General features: G+C 33.5%; 2 protein-coding genes across 2 annotated transcripts; one reads left to right on the top strand and one right to left on the bottom strand.

Moving 5' to 3' along the window:
• The first annotated feature begins 8,887 nt into the window (after positions 1–8,887).
• Positions 8,888–13,847, top strand: LOC130825263 (protein IN CHLOROPLAST ATPASE BIOGENESIS, chloroplastic-like). Its single transcript, XM_057690400.1, has 11 exons — positions 8,888–9,108; positions 11,264–11,347; positions 11,709–11,783; positions 11,870–11,912; positions 12,015–12,072; positions 12,258–12,425; positions 12,511–12,573; positions 12,662–12,756; positions 12,870–12,951; positions 13,258–13,368; positions 13,500–13,847. Exons 1-11 carry the CDS (start codon positions 8,895–8,897, stop codon positions 13,638–13,640), a joined length of 1,134 nt encoding a protein of 377 aa, XP_057546383.1. The 5' UTR covers positions 8,888–8,894; the 3' UTR covers positions 13,641–13,847.
• Positions 13,807–19,310, bottom strand: LOC130825254 (filament-like plant protein 7). Its single transcript, XM_057690390.1, has 6 exons — positions 19,026–19,310; positions 18,392–18,561; positions 18,141–18,273; positions 16,432–18,052; positions 16,194–16,260; positions 13,807–14,644 (listed from the first exon to the last, which is right to left on the bottom strand). Exons 2-6 carry the CDS (start codon positions 18,488–18,490, stop codon positions 14,198–14,200), a joined length of 2,367 nt encoding a protein of 788 aa, XP_057546373.1. The 5' UTR covers positions 18,491–18,561; positions 19,026–19,310; the 3' UTR covers positions 13,807–14,197.
• Positions 19,311–21,619: the final 2,309 nt, after the last annotated feature.

Below are 21,619 nucleotides of genomic sequence, written 5' to 3'. Positions count from 1 at the left end.
TTTCAACAAATTACATATTTGATAATTTAAACATATGTAGTTATGCAGTAAGTACATAGGTTACAAAAACCATAAATATAATAACTAAAATAGAAGTCAACTTGTGGATTGTTGGCTATAGAATATTGTCTTCACTCAATTGTTACAAATTATGCATCTCTCTGGTAGAATTCATAATTAGATATGTGCAACAGATGGGATAACGGGGGTCGAGCTTAAAAAAATGAATCGAGGGCTCAAACGGTTTGATCTGTTAAACGCCTCCATATTTTAGGGTTGGATTCGAACTCTCAATAGGCCCTAGACACATAGTACAACTCTATATACAACGATTACGATTTTTTTTTAGAGATTTTCTCCTATTTGAAGTGCGATAACTTTCTTGAGAGACCATCTCTCTGAGGTGCGGCTCTCGAGAGTTCCAACCAATAAAAATTGATTAATTAAAAAATGCTAATTAATTATCTTATAAAAATCAATATGGTGAGGATTTAGGATATACCAAGTAGGGATTTAGGGCATATAAAATAGGAATTTAATATATATTCAGTAAGGCATTTGGGGTACATTAATTAGGAATTAGGGACATACCAGTAGGTATTTGGGGTTGGCAAGTAAGAGTTTGAGATATATCAAGTAGGGGTTTGAGATATACCGAGCACGTATTTGGGGTATACCAAGTAGGCATTTGGGGTTGTCAAATAGGTGTTGAGGTATACCAAGTAGGTATTTGTGATATTCGTAGAGGTGTTCTTTCGGGTTAGAGGTGTTCATTCGGATGATTGGATCGGTTTCGGACGGATGTCATTCAGTTCGGTTGTATTTCAGATTGGTTATATTTCGGATGCGTGTTACGATGGATCACACTCGGGTCGGGTCGGTTAGTCACGGTGCGGTTGAAGATCAATTATTTGAGCCATTGGGTTAGCATCAGTTCGGGGTCAGTTGAAGTTCATGTCGAGTTTCAATTAATCTCTGGTTGTCATCGGTTAATAATTAGTTCGATTTTATCAGGTACAGATCGGGTTCGGGTATTAGTATTTTCCAAGTAGAATTCGGCTACGAATTATGAATTACTAATTACTATCGATCGAGTCAGTATCGGATTAAGTTGTTAGTCATTTTTTAATTGATGATAAGGTTCCCTTTACTTAAAGAAAAATAGTTAAAGTGCAAATCAATTAGTGATCATTGTTACTTTTATTTGTTTTACCGGAACTTAAAATTATAAAGTTCTATAAATTTTCATCTAATTCGATTAAAAGTAGTTAAATAAACATTGACCATTGATTATTAACTCTAAATATAGGAAACCATGTATTTATTAAATTTATTTTATTAAAATATTTATCACTTTATTAGAATAACAAATAAGATGATTGAATATGAGTCTATCATACTTTTATGTTAAAAATTGGTTCAGGTTTACAGCAGTTTGATCTAAACTTCATTCGGGTTAAGTCGGTTTTAGCCGGATCGATTTGGGTTTCGAGCATGATTCGGGTCGGATATGATATGACTCGGTTCGGTCATTATTAGGTATGGGTAATCTCGGTTAACGGTTATGTATCAGTTACAAAAATCGGTTACAGCTCGGGTTCAACTTACCCATTTTCGGTTGTCAACCAGTTCGGGAATAACTTCGGGTCGGGTAACTTCGGAAATAACTTTTGAATAGCTCTAATTCGGGTCATCAGGTTGATTTCAATTTAGGTGTTTCAGGTTAATTTTAAATCGGATTTACAAGGTGGGGTAACTTTTGTGTCATCGGGTGTGTTTTGAACACCTCTAGATATCCCAATTTGGTATTAAGGGTATACCCAACAGGTGTTTGAGGTATGTCAGCTAGGGATTTGAGATATACCAAGTAGCTATTGCCGTATTAGGTTATACCAAACAGATATTTAGGGATGTCAAGTAGGTGTTTGAGATATATTAAGTATGAGTTTGTGTATGTAAAGTAGGTATTTGAGGTATGTCAAATAGTTGTTTGAGAAATGTCAAATAAGTGTTTTGAGGTATACCAAGTAAGTGTTTGAGGTCTACAAGAATAAACGATTAAAACCACCCACTTGACAGATCAGCATGTTAAAAACACCTACTTGACATATTATGAACCCCTACTTGATATGCCCTGAATGGTTACTTGAGATATTCTAAAACCCTACCAAGTAAGCGTTCATTTACATTACATTTTCCTTATTTTAACAAAAATTATATAATGAGCCAACCTAATTGAAGATGGTCTCTCACAACAATTTGTATTTAAAGTGTCTTTCTCTATTAAAACAAGATAATATTGCAATGACTGATTGCCTACAAATTACAATTATTAAAATAAAATTAATACGAATATGTCATGTAATTAATTTAAAAGGGATGATAATAATATTAGAATAGAATATCTTTGAATAAAATAATATCTTGTATATTTTGTAAATCTTTTGATTTGGTAATTTTTTGGTAGTTATTTAGTTTCCTAAACCTAGAGATTACCTTTTGTATATATTCATCAATTTATGAAAAGAATGGCAAGGGAAATCATTTTTCAATATGGTATCAAAAGCCTAGGTTTTTGATTCTTCACAACCTTTGTCTTCCACCTCCTTCTTTCTTTTTCTTTCTTTCTTTCATGGCGTTCCCTTGTCCATTTTCTACATACAATTAGACTAAACAAAAGCCTTAATCATCTTCCTATGGTGCGCTTGGAGTTCTAGGGCCACATCCGGCCCAAAATTTTTGTACGGGGTCTCGTTCTTCTATGGGTTATTGTCCTACGGAAATTGATCACGCCATGCACAATCTTTCTTTATCTTCTCCGGATGAGCAATATTATATGGATATCGGTGCGACATCTCATATGTCACATTCTCGAGGTACTCTATTGAATTATTGTTCTTTGAAGCATCGTTTTATAATGTAATTATTGTTGGTGGTCATATGATCACGGTCACAGACATGTTTCTCTCCCTTCCCCCAATCAACCTTTAACTCTCAAAAATGTCCTCCATACCCCTAAGCTCATCAAAAATCTCATTTTCGTTCGAAAATTTACTAATGATAATATGGTCTCTATTGAATTTGATCCTTTTGGATTTTCCGTGAAAGAATTGGACACAAGGAACATAATTATGCGGTCTAATAGCACTGGTGATCTCTATCTTTCATTTCTCGACACATGGAGCTACCTTTTTCTCATCCCCGTCATCCGCTTTTTCCGCTTCCTCTTCTAGGAACTGACACTCTCATTTGGGGCATCCGGGCAAAACTATTTTAGATACCTTGTATTCCTCTCGATTAATCAAATGTAATAAAAATCCTAATTTTGTTTGTCATTCTTGTTCTTTAGGAAAACATTTTAGCCTTCCTTTTCGTACTACTATGTCTATCAGTTCTCGTCCCTTTGAAATAATACATAGTGATTTATGGACTTCTCCTGTTTCAAGCCCATCTGGGTACAAATATTATGTTCTTTTTCTTGATAATTATACTAATTTTTTGTGGACATTTCCTTTATTTCGTAAATCTCAAGTTTATGAAATTTTGCCAATATTAATACTTATGTTAATACCCAATTTGAGCTACAACTCAAATCCTTTCAATGTGATCATGGGGTGAATTTGATAGTAATCTTTTTCACCAATTTTGTGTTTCTCGGGGTATTATTCTTCGTTTTTCTTGTCCTCAAACTTCTTCTCAAAATGGCAAGTCCGAGAGAAAAATTTGTTCCATCAATAATATTATTCATATATACCCTTTTGCGTCATGCTTCTCTTCCTCCGTATTTTCGGCCCCACGCCTTAAATACCGCAACCTATCTCCTTAATATTCTCCCGTCTAAATTACTTGGTTATCTCACTCCCACTCACTTCTTTATCACAAAACTCCTTCTTATGACCATCTGCGGGTTTTGGGGTGTTTATGTTTTCCTTTAATTTCTTCCACCAACTCTAACCTCGATCTTCTCCATGTATCTTTTTAGGCTATTCATTATCACATAAAGGTTACAAGTGCTATGATATCGTGTCTCGTAAGATTCTTATTTCTCATCATGTGATTTTTGATGAAACGGTTTTTCCTTTTTCCCAAGACTCCAAACGTACTCCTTACGAGTATGATTTTTTAGATGATCCCAACCCTTATTTCTTTCTCCACCATTCTCAACCCAGCAGCAACATCCCATTATCTAACCCAATTTCATTTCTTACTAGGCCTCACCTTCCTAATGGCCCAACATCATCCCCCCATCAACAAACTCCTTCCGTTTCATCTCAAAACGTTGCGCTTAGCCCAGTTGACAGCCCGCCAGCCCTTATCCCCCTTCCTATTGAGCCTACATCACATGGTTCAGCACCCCACCTTTCCAGCCCATCCGTACCTTCATCCTCCCCCCTTCCTCCATCCCCTTCCGGTGTGATTACGCGTAGTAAGCATGGAATTTTTAAGCCCAACCCAAGATACACATCTCAAGCCCTTTCCATTTCTTTTTCCCCTCTTCTCAGAAATCCCATACATGCCCTCTACGACCCGAACTGAAAACAGGCCATGAAAGAGGAGTTTGATACTTTGATTGAGAATAATACTTAGGATCTTGTCCCTTGGCCCCCTAATGCTAATGTGATTCGTTCTTTGTGGATTTTTCGGTCAAAACCAAGTCTGATGGTTCTTTTGAGCGCTATAAGGCACGTCTAGTTGGTGATGCTAAGTCTCAACAGGAAGGCATTGACTAAGATGAGACTTTTAGCCTAGTGGTCAAACCCGCTACCATTCGCATTGTTTTGAGTATTGCTTTGTCCAAGTCTTGGTCTATTCATCAATTAGATGTTAAAAATGCGTTTCTTCATGGTCACTTGACTGAAACTGTCTACATGCATCAGCCTTTGGGTTTTCGCGATCCTACTCGTCCCGATCATGTTTTCCTTCTTCGAAAGTCTCTTTATGGTCTTAAGCAAGCTCCTCGGACCTAGTATTAATGATTTGCTGATTTTGTGACTACTATTGGTTTTTTTAACAGCATTTATGATTTTTCTCTTTTTATTTATTGTCGCAGGTTCGACATTACCTATATTTTGTTATATGTGGATGACATTATTCTTACTGCTTCATCTGATTTACTTCGTCAGTTTATTATGGCTAAATTGAGTTCTGAGTTTGCTATGAAGGACTTAGGTCCTCCTCAGTTATTTTTTGGGTATTGCTGTTTCTCGAAATTCTGCAGGTCTATTTCTTTCTCAACACAAGTATGCTACTGAGATTCTTGATAAAGCATACATGTCTCAATGCAAGCCTGCTCCCACTCCTATTACTACTTCTAGTAAACTTGGTGCGGATGCTGGTTCTCCTCATGATGATCCTACTCTGAATCGTAGCTTAGCTGGGGCTTTGCAGTATCTCACTTTCATCCGATCAGATATGTCTTATGTTGTTCAGCAAGTTTGTGTTTTTATGCATGATCCTCAGGTTGAATATATAACTGCTCTTCATCATATTCTTCGATATGTGCAAAGGTACTCTTGATCATGGACTGCAGCTATATAAGTCCTCCATCTCTTCCTATTATCGTACACCGATGCTGATTGGGGCAGTTGTCCTGACACCCGTCGTTCTACTTCTGGCTATTGTGTTTTTCTCGGTGAGAATTTGATCTCTTGGTCTGCTAAGCGCCAACCTACGGTTTCTAAGTCCAGTGCTAAGGCTGAATGTCGTGGTGTGGCTAATGTTGTTTTTGAGACTTGCTAGCTTTGTAACATACTTCTTGAGCTTCATTTTCCCATTTCTACGGCCACTCTTGTTTATTATGATAATGTTAGTGTTGTTTATTTGTTGGGCAACCCAGTTCACCATCAACGCACTAAACATATTGAGATGGACATACATTTTGTTCGGGAAAAAGTGCAATGTGGGGATGTTCGTGTACTTCATGTTCCATCTCGATATCAAATTGCCGATATTTTTACCAAGGGTCTTCCTCAGATTATCTTTGATGATTTTTGGTCCAGTCTCAGCGTTCGCAAACCTCCCGATTCGACTGCGAGGGTGTATTTGAATAAAATATCTTTGAATAAAATAATATCTTGTATATTTTGTAAATCTTTTATTTGGTAATTATTTTGTAGTTATATAGTTTCGTAAAACTAGAGATTACCTTTTATATATATTCATCAAATCATGAAATGAATGGCAAGGAAATTATTTTTCAATAGATAACTGATAAGAATGTAGATCTGATTGATAAGTATTTCTTTTCGTGCTTTTAATTCAAAAATAGTACAAAGGCCCAGCTTAATTCTTCTACTTGAATTCAACATAAAAGATGTATTTGAAGTAGTTATCACATCCAGCAAATACTCAGCTCATGCCATATATATCAATTTCAACAAATAAGTGTTCACCAAAAGCAATGGTCCATCTCTTATGATATGGTGATACACATACAAAAAAATCAGATGATAAAAATAGGTAGTTATAAATGAGAAATAATAAATTTATTGATAAGATTAAAAAAAGATGGTGGATCTGAGTAAAAAAACTGGTGCAAAATGAATGAGAATAGAGATGGTTATGGATCCAGAACTCTATTAGGCTCGTCCCTATTTTAAAGTATGAGTCTCATCTTTTGAGACCTATTAGATCCGGTTTAGGTCTGGATCTCAAAAATGAAAAATGGGTCTAAGTCCAGGTTCGAGTCGAGACCATCAAACCAACACCCGACATCTAAACCCACACCCTAGATTCGCGCCGTAGATTAGGTCCAGACTCTAAAATTTGTCACAAATTTTTATGTGAGATAATTTCTTCATAAGACATTCTCCACACATAGGCTGCATAGCTTAATTAGTTGAATTATAAGCATATGAATTTCTGTAATTGGTTGACAAACCCTCTTGTATTTATCAAGTACATAAATCTTTTAACCCTCAAAGTTAAATGCCTAAAATAAAGCACCGTAATTTTTTGTACATCTGCTATAAGACTCAAGTGTACAACATACCATTGTTTACTCGCCAAATGGCAATTGAATTGAATGTTATAATTGATATGCATGCCATGTATAGTGGGATGGCAGTTGGCAACGTCTCGGATTTAGACCAAATTTAAATGGGTCCTGATCTAGTAGATTTATTTTTAAAAAGAGGACCCAGATTCTGAATTATGGATCCATAATCACAATCCGGGATGAAAATGATTCCAAGCTTATTTTTACACATTTAATTGAATTTTGCTTTTTATTGCAATAATCATAGGCTTTAGACTAACTAATGATCATAATACATAAAATTATTAATTAAAATGCAAAATATATCCAATAATGTAATAAAAACTACAAATGTCCATAAAATATCAATCTGATTTCAAAAGTTTCTCACATAAACAAAATTCATTCAGTACATAACATAACATTCAAAATAACGCTACTAAATAAACAAAGTAAATTAGAAGATCGTTAATATTGTTGTAAATATATATATATATATATATATATATATATATATATATATATATATATATATATATATATATATATATATATATATATATATATATATATATATATATATATATATATATATATTAAAAAGTCAAATTGGTCTCCTTGATCCATAGATCTGAATTCCGATATTTTTTCAAGACCCGGATCCAATCTTGATTCAAAGAGCTAGTCCAAAAAAAATTTAGGACTGATTTTGCCAAAACGAATTAGGTCTAGAATTCATTGTCATTTCTAATAGGAAAAATTACCATAAATAATGCAATCTTTTGTCAATTTTCTTACAATAATACCAACTATTGATTAAATATGAATAATACCAACTTAGAGGGTATTTTCCTAGAATAATACCAACTTTAGTTTATTAACTAATATATCAATTTTTATTTGTCTTATAATTACCTATAGTTTGATTTTTAATATGTTAGGTATTTCCTAAGAAAACACTCCTTTAAATTGGTATTATTCATGGTTAATCAATAGTTAGTATTATTATAGGAAAATTAACAAAAAGTTGAATTATTCACGGTAATTTTTTCCTTTCTAATACGAATATCAACTGCATCAATACTAACTGTTTTATGTTTTGCTTGTTTATATTTTTGTTTCTTGTATATTGTAGGTGGTAATTGTTTTCTAGTGAAATAATTTTAATTAGGTTTTAATGTATGGAAGAGAAATAAATTTTAGATTTACAAGAAAATTATAAACAAGGTCATATCCAAAACAAATAAGTATATAAGGATAAATCTGAGAGATAGAGACAATATTTTATTATACAAATACTATGAAAACTAAAATCTATATGTTACATTTTTACGCTTGTTCATCTTATTTTTTATATTTTATTAAATTTTATGGTCCTTATATGTTTTCCGCTAATTTTATTTAATATTTTTTAATTATTATGAATTTTATATTTTTTTCCGCTAATTTTATTTTAATATTTTATAACGCTTATGGACCCCACTTTTTTCCATTATCTTTATTATTCAATAAAATAATATATCACAATCTAAAAGAAATTTTTTACCGTAAAGCTGACATATATCCTAATACTTCGTAAAATTCTTGCGTGAGATGATCTCACCGTGAAACACTCTTCATACATTGGGCTGAATAATCCAACTAATACAATTATTAACATATAAACTTCTTGTTTTGAAGTTGTTTAATAGAAAGACGGTCTCTCAGAAGAGTATCTCAAGTATTTCTTCATTAGTATATTATATAGCATTGTATAAATTAGACTATTTAACTCATGTATAGGTTGCGCATGCTAAGACCATCTCATACAAGTATTAATAAGAGTTGAAAGTGTTCAAACATACAATGGGCTTATCCATGTTCCAATATCATACCATGGGCCTAATCGAAATGTACTGTTAACTTTTTCTTAAATTAAATGTTTTTATTTTCCTTTTTTCTAATATTTTATTCCATTTTCCACTTCATATTTTTTGGCAATCAAGAAGATCAAATTAACAGAAAAATAAGGAAAATGAGAGGAGTGGTAGGCATTTTCCATGGAGGTTCTACGCTCACTCCTACCATCACTGCTCCACGGCTGTGCTCCTTTCAATCTTCTCTTCCTCAAATTCGATGTTTTTCATCTTCTGGTATGTTCGCTTTATTTAATTTGCTCTACAAATAAATTTCTTCTGAAAATTTATTCTCCTATTTTTTTCCTTTGAATTGTGTTGGAACTTGGAAGTTCACTTATCAAAATTATGGAGTATTCACATCAAAAATAGATTATGGAGTATTATGTTGCGTTTTCTTGTTGATGGAGAACTGTGTTGTATAGAAATGTATATTAATTTGTACCCTTGATGTGGGTTTTTGTTATGTGTTTATGACAATATGTTAGTGTTACAAACACTTTTTTAAATTGCCAACTGCAATGGCGAATCTAGAATCTACTATACTAGTATAGAATCTGGATATGTACTGAATCAACCCGGTTACCAGTGTGTAACATGTTATAGAAGTACATTTCAGTACTAACATAATTTTGAAAAAATGACTTGAGCCATGGCCGGTGTAGGTCCGGGCCTAGATTCCCTAGTTAACAATGGTGGAATGAGATTGAATTGATTAAGCAGGAGGAAAAGGATGCCGTCAACGGTAGAGTGACATTGTATTGCATTTTGGCACTGCTAGTTTGAGATAATATGTTGGTTGGATGGCAAGCTGCCCTCAACAAATATATAATTAATAGGTTGTTATAAATAGCCTTTGAAGAATGGTAAGATAAAAAAATTTAGATTTTAACTCTGAATAAGCTGTTAGATAATGAAATTGGCAACTCATGAACTTAAGCAGTGAGAATCTGGTTCTAAATCAAAATTTTTGGATTGGTGCTTATTTAGCAAGCTTTGTCTGAGTAATGTCCATAGTGCATTGAGATTGTGAATGAGGATGAGGGAGAATATAGGGGAGGAAATTGGATGGATGACATCTTCATAATATTTTCTACACTAGACAGATTTGAAAGGAAAATCCATTTCTCTTCGCTCTTTTTCCATTTTCTCCCTTCTTCTTCCTTCCTTCTTCTTTCTTTATCCAAACGTACTATGAAATTGATATTAGTATTATCACCCCAAGCTTTAATTTAAGCACATTCTTTTTGCTGGAACACAAAATAAGAAAGTAGAAAAGGGGTTGAAATGTACCTATATGCTCATGCTAAATGAGATAAGTGGGTAATGTTGGAAATACTTTACAACAAGATCCCACATGTGAGACAATAAAATAGTGGGTTGTTGACTTGCATATATAGTGGGTGAGCTAATCTCCTACTACCATATGGTTTTGGGAAATAATGAACCTCACCAAGTATATGTGCAAGTCAACGCTCTTGACTCGTGGATTTGTAGGCTCAAGCCCACGGGTCTCCCGTGTCCACACGTATGTGACGAATTGTCACGTCTTAATATGGTATCCGAGCTGATGGTTCGATCAACAATTTAAAAATGGTAGGTTCGAAAAGAATGGCGTTCCTATCCTAATTGATTACTCCCACATGCAAACTTGACGGGGGTTCGCATGTGAGGGGGTGTTGGGATGAGTTATCCCACATCGATAAATTGAAAATGGTGTGCACGCTTTATAAGCTATTAGAGACCTTCTTCCCATTGCTATATGGTTTTGGGATGGTATATATCTCCTTGGCTTATGAAGTGTGTGCACTTGTGTCCCCCCGTTAATATGCTGGCATTCACAATAAGTCCAGCCTAATTTAACAGGTAATTAATGTGAGGAGGGGTAGGCTAAGATGTCAATCAAACCTAATAAACTTTCTAAAGGGTTATCTTTCTCTTATTAAGAAAATTTTCAAATAGGAAATGATGCTTCTAAAAGAACAAAGGAAGATAGCCAATTTGGGTTTGGTAAGGCTGTCACCCTTTATGCTTGCAATTTGAGCACATTGTCAGCTAAATGGTTTCTTGGACGTTCTATAAGTTGAGGTTGCTTGTTTGAAGGTTTCAAGAAGAAAAAATACATTCTATTTGGCCTTTCTGTAGCAGCTTTCTTATTTGCAATTTATCATTGTGTGAGAATCCTAACAATTTATGCTGATCATTATTGCTGCCGCATGAATTGTTCTTTGTTCCTGTAATTAAAGGATAAGCTGGTAGATACTACATTCATTAAGGGATGCTTCTTATAATAATGTTCGATGAGTTGTACTTGTATGTGATTCTTGTTTTATGTTGTTTTCTTTCCCAACATTGCTTATCTTTTTTTACAAATATGTTAAAATATACCCAGGACATATATCATTCGTAAAGGATGTTGCTTGCACCCAACCTCCTGAGCATCTACATCATCTGTTGAATGTGCTACAAACAAAAGGTGTGTTTCTAGCTCTATCGTCACCTTGCGAACATTAGGATGTATATTGTTTAGAGCAGATAGTTTACGAAACTTCATCTTAATGTGTTAGGTTTGGTTTTACATGGAATTTCAACATGTTATACAGTTGAATATACTTATTAATATAGAAGTTGTCCTTTTGTTAATGAGCAAACATAAATCTATGGACTTACACCAACATATCAGATCCCATCATTTAAACATATTTTTGTAGAAATAGGTGAAGAGAAACAAATCCCTTACGACTGCTATCTCTTTTTCTTGGGATAAAAAGGAAAAGATTTTTCACTCTTGTTTTGTTTAAGAGAGCTTAGGTCTTACCGTATTATGCTTCAAACAGGTGAAACAATCGTTTCTCCTGGAGCTAGGCAGGGCTTGCTTCCCCTTGTTATCCCGCTATCTGAAAATTTATCAGGTTATAAGAGTCATAATTCTTCTTCCATCTTTTTCCCTCTTATAGTAGACTTCTTCACATCCTCATTGAGCTATTAACTTCAACAGGTAATGTAACTGCCTTGCTTCGCTGGCCAACAGCTCCACCAGGGTAAAATTTTCAAAAACCAATATATCTAGTTCTGTGAACTTCTTACGCAAGTTTTCATAAGCCTTTTGCTAAGCTTTTAGACTTCCGTTTTCGACACTGCAGGATGGAGATGCCTGTTGTGGAAGTTACCAAACATGGGGTGTGGCTTATGGCGAAGAATGTAATAAGTTAAAACATACATTCACGTGCGTGTAGACAAGTATTAGAATCTATTTAAAAGAATGTTGCTCTCTTGTCCCAATATCTGCTTCATGTGTCTTCCACCTCTTACCTTCCTTCTCCATCATTTATCTTTATTTAGGACAATTTTGGGATCAAGGCCTTAGTATATCATTTGTAATCCAGGTGGATCAATATATTCACAGAGTTCTTGTTGAGGAAGATGCACTAAGCAAGGATGATAAGGAAAACATGATTTTTGATGCTTCATCTGAGGCTGGCAAAAAACTTTATAAGAAGGGTGACTTTGCTGATTCTCAGACTCCTAACCTTGATACATATCTTCTGAAAAAGGTTACGAAACAAATTAAAAACTTGCTTCAAATCACAAGTTAAATGGATTGAACAAGTGTATATTGACTCTTTTTTTACTTATTAGGTGGGTTTGTTTCCAGATATTCTTGAGAGAAAAGTGACCCGACATTTTGATGATGGTGATCAAGTGAGACATTTTGATCCACTCTGTCTAGTCGTTCTAGTTTATTTGAGCTATCTGTTTGTATAATAACATTTTTTCGTATGAACTGAAGGTTTCAGCATTGATTACCGGAGAATTTTATACGAAGAAAGACCTTTTTCCTGGGTTTGCACGGCCATTTGTCTTCTATGCAAAAATCCTGCTCAAGTATGTGGACTTCTGTTCCAGTATTGATAGTCAGGACTCAGGAGTGGTTAATTTGCATAATATGGCTTTAGAATTGTACTTGAGAGGTTCTTACTAAAAACAGCATTTCCCAGGGTTGGGCGTGTTTCAGAAGCGAAAGATGCAGCAAGAGTAGCACTAAAATCACCATGGTGGACTTTAGGTTGTCCGTACCAGGTAACTTCCTCTCTTGGTTACTTTACTCATTCATTTATCTACGCTTCCTCCATGTGCTACTCCAAGCTTTTCACACTTTCGGTTAGATGGGTGATGCTTCTGCATGTGGAGGCAGAATTTGGTAGTGTGTTAAGCATCATTACAACTCTTGTATCACATAATTTATGGAAAATTTACTACACATTTGAGAATTTCAAGCGGATGAATAAGGATGGTATATTGAGATCGCATCATTCTGCATCATTACTAAACCAGGAATTTTTTAATTCAATATTGTGACTTGTGATGTCTATTGATGTTGATCAGGAAGTTGCTGATTTGGCACAATGGGAGGATGAACAAATTGAATACATCAAGGAAAAAGTGACTGATGAGGGCCGGCAAGAAGATTTGAAGAAAGGAAAAGATCCTCTCCAGGTACATGAATATCAGATTATTTCTTCTGTTATGATATAGGAAAGATGCCAGTATGAGAGCTAAATCATTGAAACTATGGAGAATTCAGGGCAAGAAATTTAAAGTAACTCTTTGTCTTGATCAAATCTCAGGTTGCTCTAGATGAAGCTGCTTTTTTGTTGGATTTGGCTTCCATTGAAGGATCTTGGGATGATTGTCTGGAGCGAGTCGCTGAATGCTACAAGGAAGCAGGACTGGATGATATTGCTAGATTTGTTTTATACAGAGAATAAGTAGAAAAGAGGTGATACTCCATTTTTCAGTTTTGATCGCCTCTGAATTTTATATCAAGTATTCAAACATCCTAACTATTGTTTCTTGCTTTTACCTTGTATACACAATTAAGAAATTCTTAGTTGTAAGAGAGAAACTCTTAAATAGAATCATGCAAATGAGATAAAAGTACTACTACGATCAGCATGATGGAGATTTTGGCATTAGATTGTTTCAAGTCTTATTACAACCTTTGTATTCTAATGATTCGTTCCACAAATTATGTACATACAACCCAAAAAAATTTTAAGCAATCGAAATGAAACAGACCTTACTAGGGCCCCCCACCCCAAGAACTCCTTACTCATGAGAATCTGGGGAGGAAAGGAAAACCCTATCCAAGATCCCGTAGTGGGAATTGAACCTGTAATCTAATAAACACAAGTTCAAACTATGACCACAATACCAATATGGCAACATACAAACTAACAAGCAACAAACAAGACTTGTAGGAAAATCTTTTTAGAAAATGGAAACAGTTGAACAAAAAATAAGGGTAACACGTCTCTGTACCCCGTTAGACCACTAGCAAGACATCCCTTTGTTTCGTCAAGGCGCTTGAATTACGCTGCAATGAAGCAGCCTTCATCTTGCTGTTTCCTTTCTTCCTTCTGAGGAACAGCTTTGTGATAAAACCAAACCCTCCACCTGACTTCTTACTTGGCACAAGAGCCAAAGTGCTCGCTTGTTCTAGAGATTGAACCTTTAGTCCTGGGGGAGGAGGCAGAGTTTTTAACTCACTATGATTGATACTCTGTTTCTCTGTGCTGTCTCCATTGCTACTTTCTTCCTCCTTCATACGATCACGTAGAGTAGAGCGTTGGATTATCAGACTCTTTTTATCTGGTGCTGAGGCCTTTTGGAGGGTGATGGCAGTACTTAATGGAGAGAGAAGGTCATCAAATTGTGTTATATCTGGTGATGGCAATGCCTTGAGTTGCTTTGCTAGTTTTTGAATTGTTTCCTGTCATTCAAACAGTATATATATCAGCTGAGAGTGCCAGGTCTAGCTGAAGGGGGTCTTATAATGTAACACCTCTGAATTTCCGAGACCCTTGATACAAAACCAAAATCGTAAAGGATGGGAGGAAATTGAAGTGCTACTAAAAAAATAATATAAAATAAATAAACAAATTAGAACTAATTTATCTATAATGGCTTTCAGAATTGCATATACATTTCGATGGCATCTCTCTTGAAAGTTGGAGGTATGAAAAACAACCATTCATAACAATTATGAAAATATAATTTGCAGGCAACGGTCTTGAATCATTTATCATAGCGGTATGAGTCAACACTGCTTCTCCAAATATCATGTCTAACATGGATCGTGGTTCCAATATAAACGCTTTAGTTTGAAAATAGCAAAAATCATTTAAAACATTCAAACTACAAAAACAACGCAGCGGGAAATTAATTATACAGTAGGAGATTTACAAGCCTCCACCAAAAACATATACAACCAGCAAATTAGGTTGTACATAGAGTTGAATCTTCCAAAGTTGTTGCAAAAAATATAAGATATATGCAATGCAAAAGGACTCTATAGCTGAAAATAATTTTGTGATTCCTCTGCTGCTCAACATAAGACTGAAATTCAAATGCATTGTAGTAGGACCAAAAGAGCAATGGTAAAGAAAACAAGCTTATACACGTCAGTAACTAATACGTTATGATAATGTCAATAAACCGAGCAATAACTTATTATACCACGGTATAGAGAGGATCCTATCGTACTCTCTAACAACCACTCTCAAACTCTTGTCATCGTTCTCTAATTGTCACAGTCATCAAAGTACATGTTTCAACCTTTCTTTCCTCAAATGATAACATCTCTCTGAGGCACACATGCAACCATCAAAACACACTTCAAAAGCACAATCAACTATCATTTCCACTCTCAATTCAAACCCCAAATTAAAACATGCTATCAATAATGTACCTCGCAAAATAAATATTTTAATAATATACTCCCTCCGTTCCTCAAGATGCTTTAGAATCAACACCTTCTGTAGTGTCAACCACTTGTTTTAGAACCACTATGGTTGGGGTTTACATTATTCAAGGTTGATGTGTGATCCTTTTATGGGGATTTTTACTCATGGTTTAGGATACAAATCTCCAATAGGTCATACAACTTTTTCATACAACCATAATGCAAAAACAAGGTGTATCTTTGCTCTATGGTTACAACTGCATATGATACGGTGGTCCTAGACCAAATCAGAATTTCTTAAGAAAGCAGAGCACTATCTTGCACTTTAGTAGTTCAGCACCAAATTTCACTCGTACTAGTTTTGCTCCTATAGCACTTAAAATGTTGAAAAACACTAAAACCAGTGTCACATAATTTGTAAATATTTCTCGCAAATTGAAAAAAAAATCTATTAGTCGGTTTTGGGCTATTTCGAGGCTATCTTGAACATATTTCGAATCCAAAAGGCGAATTAACTATTGAATTATGTTACAAAGACTTAAACTAATACTTCTATTAGGCTAGAAAATTGACTCACAGTTCTAAATTTTTTTGCCACTTGATTAGCATCATTTCCTGGAGATTCCTTTCTTGAGATCCTGCTCCTGCAGTCATATATTCTAGGATCAGATCAATTGTATTTCTTGCCATATTATTTTTGGAATTCAAATAAATCGGGGAGCTATTAATGGCATTGGGGTAACGAAAATTTATTTTTAATGATAATCCAATTCTGATGAGTCCACTTGGAGGGTAGGGGAGGAAAGTTCTCTTACGTTTCTAGCTGAAGCTGAAGCTCAAGGCACGTTGCTTCCAATTCTTCACAGCAATGACTCTTATCCTCCAATTCTACCTCTAAGGATGATACTTTGTGTAGAATTTCATTTAGTTTGCCTTTCGCAACTGTAAGATGCGTATCAAGATCTTCATTGATCAACCTCTGGTTTTCTACTTGTTCCTCCATTAGTCCTTCCGATTCCTTCAGAGATTCTACCTCCCTTTGTAAGTTTCCAATCGCTCGCGTTGATTCTTCAAGCTGGTTCCTCAAAACTGAATTCTCGTCAGCCATACTCTGTAGCTTCTCTTTCACTCTCCTGTTCTCTTCCTGCACTGCAGATTGTAGTGCTATCATTTGTGCTAGTGTGTTATGACGATTCGGGGAGTCAAGTTCTATTCGAGCTTCACTTTTTGATCGTTCAAAATTCAAATGCCGCCTTATTTTCTCTCGTGAAAACGAAGCATCTTTCATATCTAAACCTTTGATATCGTCCATCGAGACACTGCTGCTAGTTGAATACTCTGGAGGAGTAGAATCTACGGATTCCCATGTCAGAAGACCTTGGATATCAGACCTTTCATTTTCCGAGCTTTGCAAATTATTGCAACCCAAAGCAATTTTGATATCTTGCAAAAGCTCGCCCAGATTTCTTTTTGTAGCTCGATGTTCTTCTAAAATCACCTTTAAGATCTCATCCAGCCAAGAATTCTCCTTGTTTACAGAAACTGGAACAAGTTCTTTACTGGTTACCATAGCAAGTTTCTCTGTTTCTGATTCGTTCGTGATTTTATTTTGTCTGAACTGTTCAAGTTCCCCTAATAAAGTAGTAGCCCATGATTCCGAATCACGAATTTCATTATGATTATTGAATCCTAAACCAGATATAGCTAACTGCATCGAGTTTTCAGCTTCCGAAAGCTCATTGAGCTGTGCCTTAAGTTCCGCTACTTTAGAAGCCATTTGACCATACTTCATTCTCCATGTTTGTAGTTCTGCATCACTTAAAGCCAAGATCTCTTTCAACATCTTATTTTCCTCTTCAATGTTGTATACCTTCTCAATGGGGCCCATCTTCGGATTGGATCCCTTCAAAGGAGCAGTCGGAACTTGCAGCCTTTTCCTGATTAGGTTTCGCAACTGCTGGCATTCAGCTTCTAACTTCCTTATTTGCTTTGTGTTTTCAAGCTCCGATCTTTGACTATTCTTCATCTCCTTCTCCATCACTTGGAACTCGTACTTCAGAAAAGTATTCTCTTTCTCGGCTGAATCAATCCTATCTATTAGCAAGCCAATTTCGGCCTCCAAACCCGCTTTTCCTTTATCAAGATCTTGAACCAGCTTCTCTTTGCAGAAAAGGGCCTTCATCAAGTTGGCATTCTCAGCTGATAAGTTCGAAACCCTTTTGTTAGATTCGGCTAATTTACCCTCCAACTTCTTCGTTTCCTTCTCAAAATCCACCGTCATTTTCTGTGCAACACGAAGAGCTTCTATCTCCAGCATACATCCCTCCAACGCAACATTAAGATTAGCCAGTTTTTGCTCCGCCACTTCTCCTTGCTGCAGCACTTTTTCCAGCTCTTGCTTAAAGTATGCCGCCTCTGTTTCCGCCATCTTTTGGCCTGTAATGTAATAATATTTATACTTCAGAATCCAGATTCAGAAACACATGATCAGAATGATTCAAAACAATAAAACCCAGTTTTCAACCTGCTAGTGCTTTTTCTGCTATTCTTGCTTGCTTTCTGATCAGTTTTTCCTTAGCATTACAATCACAGATGAATAAACCCGAACCTTCACTCACATTACTTGCACATTTACGATGTTCTACTCGTTCTTCATCCTGTAATCAATTAGTATCAAACTAGTAAATATACAACAAGGTTAAGATTTCGCACATAACCCTTACACTTCACCTAAGTGGAAGTCGCCTTGGACCAAGGCGGGCGAATTTGCCTTACCTCAAGTAAATCTCTTTCCAGACAAAGACTAGCTCTTCCGTTATCAACAATAGTCTTCTCTGATCCCTTTTTCCGCCAGCGCCATGATTTTTGTTCCATAGCTTCTTCTTTTTAGAGTTCGGGTACATAGATCAAATAAACCCTAGTGGCCTAGTACATTATCATACTACCTGCAAAATTTAGTGAACATCATGATTCATCACTTTTCTTTTAAATATTGACCCACTTAAATAAAAAAGCAACACTCATTTCTTAATGGCAATTATCATTTTTGATTTTAAAACGCCACAAATTGTAACGTTGTGAAGAGAGCAACTCGCACCACTGAATACAACCAATTTTTGGTACAGGGTAGGCGGGAAAAGGAAGGGTGACGAGAATCGAACTCGAACTTAGGTGATTTCACCAATTCTCACCATTACAGGCCAGCTACTTAAAACTACTGTTTTACCCACTAATAGTCACTTAAACTGCTACGTCAAACAGGACAATCATCATACTCAAGACTTATTATAGAACATAATGATGGAAAAAGTCATTAAACCCCATATTTCTATGGTTCAATCAGCATAGATTTAATGAAAAATGACAAAAACAGAGTGATAAAAACATTATGAATGAGAAAAAGACTTACTTTAATGTAGTGGATTAAGAAGTTCTAAACAATAACCATCATGTTTAAGTTCACCCAAAATGGTTGATCATGTTAGCAGGACGCCATGGAAACTCCACCGACAAGCACTTAAAAGGAGAAGTAATAATGCAAATGCTATGGCCTGTGTCTGTGTGTGAGAAAGAAAAGAAGTACTGATAAAGAAACAGTGAAGGGTTAGTAGAGAAAAGAAAGAAATGGGTCCGTTAAAAAAAACAAAAGCAGAGAAATAACCGAGATTTAAGGCAGCAGACAGGACAGTGACTATCATGCTTTTTTGACCAAAATAAAAGAAATGATCCTATGTTATGAAGAATGTTATAGACCTAGAAAATTTCTTAACCCGATTCTTATTTGTCACCGCCTTTTTCATTTTATCGTCACCCCTCAAATGAAATTATGAATTTACCCCTGGAATTTAAAAAATTACAACTTTACCATTGGACTTAAAATTTCTTATTTTTATACTAATAATAATAATAATAATAATATTTAAAAAAATAAATTAAATATAATAATTAAAACAAAAATAAAAATTTAATAATAATAATAACAATCACAATAATAATAATAATAATAATAATAATAATAATAATAATAATAATAATAATATAAATAAAATTAATAAAAATTTTTTAAAAAAATAATATCAGTCTCACAAAAAGTGCGACTGCACCTAGGTCGAGTCGCACAAAAAGTGCGACTGTGCAACTGGTATTTTTTTTTTTTGAATTTCGAATTATAAAATTTCTTTTGTTTAATTAATTTATTTTTTAAGTTATTTTTATTTAAATAATAATAATAATAATAATAATATTTAAAAAAATAAATTAAATATAATAATTTAAAAATAATAATAATTTAATAATAATAATAATAACAACCACAATAATAATAATAATAATAATAATAACAAAAATAATAATAATTATAATAACAATAATAATAATAATAATAATAATAATAATAATAATAATAATAATAATAATAATAATAATAACAATAATCATATATAAATAAAAATAATAAAAAAAAAATTTAAAAATAAAAAAATACCAATCGCACAGACTGTACCTAGGTCGAGTCGCACTTTTTTGTGCGACTGGTACTAAATTTTTTTTTTATAAATTTTTTTGTTTAATTAATTTATTTTTTAAGTTATTGTTATTTAAATAAATGTTGTAATAAATTATTTTATTTTAATATGATATTATATTATGATAATGTTATGATAATAAATAGTTTTGAATTTAAATAATTTATTTGAATGTTTAATTATTTTTTAATATAATAATAATATATTAATTAAAATTTAATTGTTAATTAATTTTTAATATTTTATTAATAATTTTTTTATTAATTTAGTTGATGATAATGTTATTAACTCCAATGGCAAATTTGTAAATTTTTAAAGTTCAGGGGCAAATTCGTAATTTCATTAGAAGGGGTGGCAATAAAATGAAAAGGGTGGCGACAAATAGTAATGCCCATTTCTTAATTGACATATAACTATTCATATTTGAGTTGATATTTAGGAAATAAATAACTTATTAAAATATGTAATATTTGTTAATTGACTATAACTATATATGATGATTATTAAAATACTATATTTTCTTATATAAACCAAAAGACTAATATACATATTAATTTTTATATTAACTTAGATGATAAATCATCATCATATAATAAATAAACTAACTAATTTGGCTATTTTTCAACTAAATTCTCACTTTTATCTATCATAGTTGAAGACTTTTTAAATTTTATTTGTCTCATAATAACTACTATGAGTATATGTTTTAATATTGGTGTATGATAAATTATTTATTCACTTTGATAATGATAATATCATAACAATATAAAGATTTAAGAGTTACGTTTATGTTGTAAGTGAATTAATTTTATAAAATGATATTATTATTCATATTAGTTGATATTTATAGTATTTGTATTTTACACGGGACTCTATGTAGTATAAACTATTGAAGGACATGTCTTGACTTACTTGGATGATTTCATCAATATAATATAGCTTAATGATAATCAATTCGTAAAGTTTATTGATTGATGGTAAATTTTTTGTTTATTTTTTCACAGATATGTTTTAATATAATTGTATAATAAATTATTTTCTCGCTTTGTCAATTATATTATTATAAAAAATACAAAGAATTAATGATTAAATTTATGTTGTAAATGAATTAATTTCATAAGTTAATATTAATGTATTCATAAAAGTAAAAATATTTATTACATTTGTGTTGTACATGAAAATCTATCTAGTAAATATTAATAAAGTAAATAAAACAAAAGCCTATAGCTTAACCCTATCAAATTCTTCTACATAAAAATAATTTATCAATATTACAAATAAACATTATTTACTGAAACTACCTCTTACTTGTACGCCTTTGTTTTGTGTGGACTAATAATAAGTAGACGTTAACATAATCATCTAATGTTATAAGGTAGAAGTAGTTTAAGTAGCATGTTCAAAATCACTTGATTAAACAGTCACCTTCAATGAGCTTTCAATTCTTTGTCAAAACCCATTTAATAAAATCTGAAGCAAT

This window comes from Amaranthus tricolor, chromosome 1, assembly GCF_026212465.1.
Source record: "Amaranthus tricolor cultivar Red isolate AtriRed21 chromosome 1, ASM2621246v1, whole genome shotgun sequence".
Classification (NCBI taxonomy): Eukaryota; Viridiplantae; Streptophyta; class Magnoliopsida; order Caryophyllales; family Amaranthaceae; genus Amaranthus; species Amaranthus tricolor.
Note: the sequence above shows the minus strand (reverse complement) of the source record. Positions and strands in the feature narration are given on the sequence as shown.